The 8,055-nt window shown below is 39.0% G+C and overlaps 1 protein-coding gene across 1 annotated transcript; it reads right to left on the bottom strand.

Annotated features, from left to right (window-relative positions):
* Nucleotides 1-623: 623 nt before the first annotated feature.
* Nucleotides 624-7,271, bottom strand: rab5b (RAB5B, member RAS oncogene family). The gene is given in 7 exon segments (XM_042495188.1): nucleotides 624-925; nucleotides 1,387-1,480; nucleotides 2,529-2,576; nucleotides 2,579-2,656; nucleotides 3,678-3,829; nucleotides 4,403-4,722; nucleotides 7,175-7,271. Coding segments are annotated over 6 exon segments (654 nt in total). The 5' UTR covers nucleotides 4,569-4,722; nucleotides 7,175-7,271; the 3' UTR covers nucleotides 624-809.
* Between the last annotated feature and the right edge of the window lie 784 nt (nucleotides 7,272-8,055).

The raw sequence follows: 8,055 nt of genomic DNA, 5'->3' as shown, positions 1-8,055 counted from the left end.
CACGATGTAAAAATCAACCGTCATGTAAAGTTTAAATGCCTTCTTCACATAATCTGGACAGAGGACAGAGGAGGACCGTGAGCAGTCGAAACACCGGACAATAAATACGTACAGCGCTGGTCAAACTGTGCCATGTAATGTGCGCCTGGACAGCGCAGAGACACCAGGGAAGGTCAGGCAGGACAGGGAGGGATCACAAACCATGGGATCATTCCAGGAGTACGATACGTGGCGTTATTCACAGCAGGATTGGTTTGATTCAGGACTAGGAGGACGCAAAGCAAGCCGGGCGCAGCCTCTGACAGGAGAGGAAAGCAGTCACAGACTAATAATTTGGCTTCTTTGTTTTATGTCTTCACCTTTTTTTTCCCCTTTCCTCTCTTGGCCACTCGCCAGCGTGTGCTGCTCGTTTTGTGCATTTTTACGCAATCAGGTCTGTGACTGAAACGATGCAAGGCAAGAATGAAAAAAAAAGAAAGTTCACAATTAGTGCTAAATACTACAACAGGCTCGCCGCGGTCTTCCACATTCTTTATTTTCCTCCTCTCGATCTCACGCTCCGCTCGTACTTTTCCAAACGCACAATTGTTGACGTGACAACGCGATCTCCGCTCGCTCTTCCTTTCCTCTGATTTTCTGTCTCTGAATTTCCGTCTGCTCTGACAGGAGGATGAGTGGAGGGTGAGGGGGTGGGTGGGCGCCGGGTTTCCCCGCGTCAGGCCCGCCGCTGTTGGTTGGTTGAAGGAGACGGGATGGTTGAAGGGCTGTGGTGGTGTGGATGCTGGGATACTGGTGGGAGGTGTGGAGGTCTAGTTCCCGCCGCAGCAGGCTCGAGTGGAGTGGGCGTCTGGGTCCTGGAGGTTGACTCCCCGATGTCGCGCTGCATGTGTCGGGTTTTGGGTGTCTGTTTTTGGCATCTTTTTTGCTACAATCAGAAAACAAAGTGAAATGTGTTGAAATGTCGACCTTAGATAGTTTTTTATCAAACTAACCAATCAAGAGATCCTTAAAGTCTTAAAAGGCATTGATTTCTTAATCTAAAAATAAGGCCTTAATTGGTATTAAAATGACATCAGAAATAGGATTTTAATAATCCTTTTTTTTCTGATGTTGCACTGTAAAATTTTAAAATAACTAGTAACTTCTCACTTAGTACTGGACCAACTTCAAAAACTGTTGTTCCTATTACACAGACAAAACATACAAAAATAGGATCCAGGATGAAAAAATACCAAAGGTACCCTTTAACTTCCCACCAAATTTTGTTTAATTCACAAAAATGACAAAAATTGACACACATCCCTGAACAAATATTTAGTCTCTAATGCTGGGATGAAAACTCCTTCTGAAATAAAAATCTCTTTGTTTAAATGGCAGGACACTCACCAATGGCCAGGAAGAGCTCATTGACGTTCATGGCCGTCTTGGCGGAGGTCTCCATAAAGAGCAGGCCAGTGTCTTCAGCGTACGTCTGCGCTTCCTTTTCCACACAAACGAATACAACATCAGCAGTAATTTGACAACCACTAAAAAGAAAAAGGCTCAAGCTGACAAGTACTAAAATGTTTCTTATCTACAAATAGCAGGCACTCAGCAGAGCACGACTCGAGTCTCTGAGCTGTGACGTGCAGCCGCTGCAACAAATAAGTTTTATGTTTTATACCGTCAGGCAGCCGCTGAGTCACAGAGTCACTGTACGACCTGCGCAGCAAAAGAGGTTTAATGTGTTCACAACGATATGATTAACACGTCCTAATAATAATAATAACAGGTAACAATAGTTAGTTAGTGTTTTTCATTCTTCATTTTTCGATAATTTTGTCTGTGTTCATGCAGAATACAGTGAATTTTTTTAATTGAATTTGAAGCTCAGCTCCTACAATAAGTCTAAAATACACTGTGGACACTAAATAGTTACATTCAGACTGTTAAGGTCAAAAAATGCTCCATTGAAACCCATTCAAACCATTTTTTCAAAGCTGACATTTCTGGGTGTCATTCTGGGCTTTTGACTCTGAATTTGTCATTTTGACTATTTTCCACCTGACGAGGTCATTTTGACCATATTTGGCATATGGAGGAAATACATGCTATTTCCACTAGGTGACCTGTCACAGTCAGTGTAGCTGCTGATCACCGACATATCCCAGACTGTGTCCTTATCCAGACTGAAAAAAAATCTACTTTGCATAAAGTATATTGAAAATAATTCTTTTTTTTTTTTTTTTTCATCTAAAAAACACAATGGCATAATGACAAAAACTGAATGAATGAATACAATACTGGCTTTTAAAGGGTTAAAATTCTTAAAATTAACATTTGATTTTTATAAATATAGACTGATGTTGGTTAAAAAAAAAACCTCAATGAAAGTAGAAAACAATGTAAAATATTGATTCAAAGCTTGATTTTGATAAGACTTTGTGAGTTGGTGTCATTAAAGTGGAGCTCTGAGGGTTTTAATCAGCTGTTTGCATGTCAACATCTCCGCCTGCTCCTGCCGCCGTCGCCACGAAAACACGCCTTACCTCGTACTCTACTAGTCTCCTCTCTGCCAGGTCGGCCTTGTTCCGGCCAGAGCCAGAGCAATAACGATGTTGGGACTGGCCTGCCTCTGCAGCTCCTTCACCCAGGCCTTGGCTCGCTCAAAAGTCTCCTGCACAAACACAGAACCAGGGTCAAAGGTCAGACACGCCACCAACACACGTGTGAACACAAGTCAAAAATAAGAAAAGCTGTGCTTGAAAGACACGTCCATATATGATTTTTCTCCGTAATATCACTAAGAGCTGGTTCAGAATTAGTGGGTTTATTTTGAATTATAGTGAATTTCCAGCACAGAGCTTTTATTTTGAAGTGCCGTTTGTGTTTATATTTTGTAAAAGAAAAGTGAATATTTTGGTCATTTATCTAACGAAGATAAAAGTCACGAGTTACAAGAAAATCACATTAAATTTAGCACAAAAAAAAAGGTGGAAAATCAAGTTGAAAAAAAAACCCACAAAAAACATTCAAATATATAGATAAAACAGTTCTTCCTGGACATTTTACTTTAAAAGTAAATATATATATATTATTCATTTCCTAAAATCTATCTCTTGTAAAACTAATTTTAAGATCCTTTTCTTGTCACTTTTTCAGTTTTTTGGGATGTTTTTATTTCATGTTCTGATGTAAATGTATTTTACAGTTTAGTAAAAATAATATCTCCAGCATTTAACCCTTTCAAACCTGAGCAAATTGGCTTGATTTCGTTCAAAAAAAAAAGTTACAAATGAGTCAGAAGAAAAGTGCCTGAAACTTTCCACTAAATAAATACGGTTAAAATATCTAAATAAACATATAGATAATACAGTTAATCATTATTATAGTAATAGTTGTTATAAATATAGTGTTCTTGACATTTTTTACTTTTTTTTGGCATTAAAAACTTCTCATAATTATTTTTCTCTCGCTCTTAAATCTAGTTTTCAGGGCCATTTTCTTGTCACATTTTCCTAATTTCTTGGACTTTGTACGACATCTCTTGCCAATTAGTTCATTTCAGCTGTGATTTCAAAAGAAATCAAACCAGTTTTCTCCAGTTTCAAAGGTTGAAAATGTGTGTGAAAGGCGTCTGGAGAAACCTGTTGTCGCTCTTGGTTTCGTAGGGTTCAGAGTAACGAATTTTACCGTACCGGCTTGGTGATGTCAAAGACAACGATGGCGGCCTGAGCGCCGCGGTAGTACATGGGCGCCAGGCTGTGGTATCGCTCCTGACCCGCGGTGTCCCAGATCTCAAACTTCACCGTGGTGTCGTCTAAACACACCGACTGAGCCAGGAACGCAGCTGGACCCGACGGAGAGAAATGACAGGTTAGAAAAAAAACTACATTCAAAGTCAACAGAAAACAAAATAAAACCCACTAAACTATCTCAGTTTGGTTTCAGTTAAACCTTAATTCACCCAGTTTTGATGAGAAAATGTGCTGGTTATATTCACGGTAAAATAACTTAAAATTTAAATGGAGTCTGGTGTGTTTGGCGGTGGCGATTTCGGAGCAGTTGAACAAAAAGGTTTATCTCTGTAGGAATAATGTTGTCAGACATTTGGGATAATCTGAGCCTGACAGTGACGAAAACAAAAACTTTGAGTGGTCGTACATCGATGGAGCTCCATTGCCTGCAGGGATTACACTGCATCCGGTTTTGCTGAGACGGTCTCGCTCAATACTGGACCGATGTCTTAAATGGTTGTTCCCATTAGTCACACGGACACAAAAACGTGAGAAAACAGGATCCAGGTTGGAAAATACCAAAGTTACCCTTTAACTTCCCACCAAGTGTTGTTAAATTCAATGAGCATAATGAACAAAAAAACACAAAAAGGTTTCGTTAAAACCTTCCTCCCCTCTTCATTCACCTCCTATAGTTGTCTCCTGGAACTCATCGAACTGTCCCTTGACGAAACGCAGCACCAGGCTGGACTTGCCCACAGCCATGTCGCCCAGCAGCACCAGTTTGAACTGGCAGATCTTGGTCTGTGGTAGTGTGCCGTTGGAGCGGCCTCCACTCCCTCTGGAGCTCATACCGGCCCGCGTAGGAGCAGCAGGTGGGCTGGGCCTCCTCCCTGGGGTGGAGATCGGGGTCTCTGGGGTGTCAGTCGCTCGCTCTGCTGTCCAGAGTGTGGTCAAGTGTCGCCGATGGTGTCTTGACCTCTCTGCGCTCCTCGTTTTTTTTTGTCTGAATGAAGGAATGAAAGGTTTTGGTGCAGGATTACATCATGCATTACCTCATGTACACCTTTGTTTCTCCCTCAAGGCAACACACGCCTCCTCCAGCGCATCCTGAAAATCTAAAGATTACAGTTTTACAAAGAGCGGAGGTCTGACAGGAGTCCAAGGAATCGCAAATCACAGGTTTTATTGCAATTAAACTGCTTTGCACTTAGGAACTGTTAGTTATTTATGAGAGGGGAGGGGGGTGCAAAAAGGGGACAGCTTATCAAATAATTTGTAAGCACTAGCGATGGGCTTTTTTTGTTTATTTTCGCTCCGATATAAATGGTTGTATTTTGTATTTACTTTACTGCCAGTTTTTAAAGTTTTTTTTTTTTTTAATATTGCCATTGATGGATTTTTCTTTCTTACATTTTTTGGGCAAATCTTTTTATTTTTCAGACAATTTGGGGGGGAAATGGTTTTTTTTCTTAGGGAAATTTCGGTCTTTTCATTTTTTGGCTTTTTTTTTTTTTTTTTTTTTTTTTTTTTTTTAATATGCCAGAAAAGATGTTTCTTTAAAAAATACCTCAAATGACACCACTTACCATAGCCAGAAATTGTTTAAAACCTAAATTATGTGATTATTATTTTCAAATATCTGACGAACCTTAAACACATATTTTGTGAAAAATTCTTCCGTCAGAAAAAAAAAAAAACAACCTAACCAAACCTGAGCACAAAGATTTTGTCTTATTTAAAATTTGGCCAAAAAACAAACTATATGCATGAACTAACCAGTATGCACAACTAAGGTGAAAAACTGGGCTTTTGTCAACTCCAAGATTTCATCTTCAACTTTTGAATTTCAAAGGGTAAGATTTGTAGCTTCACTGAGTGTCAGAATTAAAAAAAAAAGAGAGTCAAACCCCAGCCGCCCCGCTCCTCTGATAATTAACCAACAGTCCTGAAAGTTTGCGGTTTAGATTTTGACACACAGACACTTTATTTATTTCTTAAGTGCCCCCAGAAAGTGAAAAAAAGACTTTTGTTATGAAAGGTTGAGATTTCCTTAACAAGTTTGCATTGCAGCTGCATTGCTCAACATTTAGCAGCCCGTTAGTCCGCTCTGTGTTCACTGATTCACGGCTGTCTCTGAAAATATTATCCATTCAAAAAATTTTGTGATTTTTTTCTCTCTTTAAATTTTTTAAAAATTTGGCAATTTTGGTGATTTTTTTTTTCTTTAAGATATTTTAGTTAAGAAACATTAAACAAATACATTATTTTAACATTTTTTTAAAGAAAAATGCTGGAAAAAAAAAAAAACACAAAAAACCATTACCAACAAAAAAAGTCAACCCCAGCCACCCCACTCCTCTGATAATTAACCAACAGTCCCTTGCCAGTCCTAAAAGTGCTGCGTTTACATCTTACCGCACAAATACTTTATTTATGCCTCAAACCCCCTAAAAAAAAAACTATATGAAGAGAGATAGACTTTTGTTATGAAAGGTTGAGATTTCCTTTACAAGTTTGCATCGCAGCTGCATTGCTCAACATGTAGCAGCCTGTCTGTCCGCTCTGTGCTCACTGATTCACGGCTGTCTCTGAAAATATTATCCATTCAAAAAATTTTGTGATATTTTCTCTTTAAATATTTTTTAAAAATTTGGCGATTTTGAAAGAAAGGATGTTGTGTTTTTTTTTCTATAAGATATTTTAGTTAAGAAACATTAAACAAATACATTATTTTTTTTTTTTTTTTAAAAAAAAATGCTGGAAAAAAATCACAAAAAACCATTACCAACAAAAAAAGTCAACCCCAGCCACCCCACTCCTCTGATAATTAACGAACAGTCCCTTGCCAGTCCTAAAAGTGCTGAGTTTACATCTTACCGCACAGACACTTTATTTATGCCTCAAACGCCCCTAAAAAGTAAAACTATATAAAGAGAGATAGACTTTTGTTATGAAAGGTGGAGATTTCCTTGACAGGTTTGCATTGCAGCTGCATTGCTCAGCATGTAGCAGCCTGTCTGTCCGCTCTGTGCTCACTGATTCACGGCTGTCTCTGAATGTAAGAGCCGCTGCTCGCTGTGTCACATTTTCATGCAGTGAAACTGGATCTGGATCAGGGATGCTGCGCCTCTAAGTGCCCACCTCGCAGACCCCTGATCCTCCATCACTGCACTGCAGCAAACCGACGACACATTATTTAACCCTCTTCTGATGAATGTGAAGAGTGTAACGTTTCTGCACTGTGGCGCTGTTAGCGCTGAGGTTACTCCCTCAGTAAATGTTATCAGATCAGCAGCCTCGCTGCTTATCTGGCGTTATGTGCTAACGGGACACCGCTCAGGTCGGACGAGACAAAAACTGAATTTAGATTTCGACGCCGAATTAAAAAACACGAACACCACCTGCACGTCTGAGTAACACGCAGCTACTGAGAGGGAAACAGGAAAATATTTTACCGTGTTTACTGTCGTTTCAGCGGCGCACGTATCGCAGCTTTGACTGTTGACAATTTGGCTATATCAGCTGGTTAAAGAAAATGTTAACACTTCCTGTTAGAGCGGCGCATGCGCACTGAGTGCCGCATTGTCAAACCTGTAAACCGCATTCACCAACGGTCCCCTCAGTGACTCCACAATCTGCAGTTTTAGCTAAATTTACTCATGTTCACACACATTTATCCTTTTTCTGTCAGCCGAATGCAGAATCATTTTGCTACACATGAAAATGTGGAATAAAAATATACTCAAAAACAGAAATAATGCCGTAATCACAAATGTTCCCTTAATATGTGAATAATTTGAATGGGTTTTGGAAACTGAAGTTAGCTTTCGATTCGTAGCTTCTTCTTTTTTACTCCATTTCCACGACTTTTGTTTTTGTAAGCAGCTTGATATATATATTTACACACACACACACACACACACACACACACACACACACACATATATAAGTATATATAAATATTTTTTTTAATTTGGTGATTTTGGAAAAAAAAAGGTTTGTGAGGTTTTTAGTGATTTTCTTGAAGAAATTTTGTAATTCTATTTTTCTTAAAAAGATATTTACGTTTTTTTCCCCTCATCTTTTTGGGGAAAAAAATATATTATTTTTAAAAGAAATCTTCAAAAAATTCAAGTGATGTTTTTTTCTTTCAAATATCTGGCGAGTTTCAAAAGACTTTTCAGACATTAATTGGTGTAAAAACGCTTTTCCCTTAACTCGCCGCTTAACTGTTGAATCATAAACTAACTTCCGTGTCGTCGTCCCGAAACTGTCCCGTCAGTGATTTCACATCCTTCAGTTTAGGCTAAATTTACTAATATAGACGGACTTTTAT

The sequence above is a fragment of the Plectropomus leopardus genome, chromosome 10 (assembly GCF_008729295.1).
Source record: "Plectropomus leopardus isolate mb chromosome 10, YSFRI_Pleo_2.0, whole genome shotgun sequence".
Taxonomy (NCBI): Eukaryota; Metazoa; Chordata; class Actinopteri; order Perciformes; family Serranidae; genus Plectropomus; species Plectropomus leopardus.
Note: the sequence above shows the minus strand (reverse complement) of the source record. Positions and strands in the feature narration are given on the sequence as shown.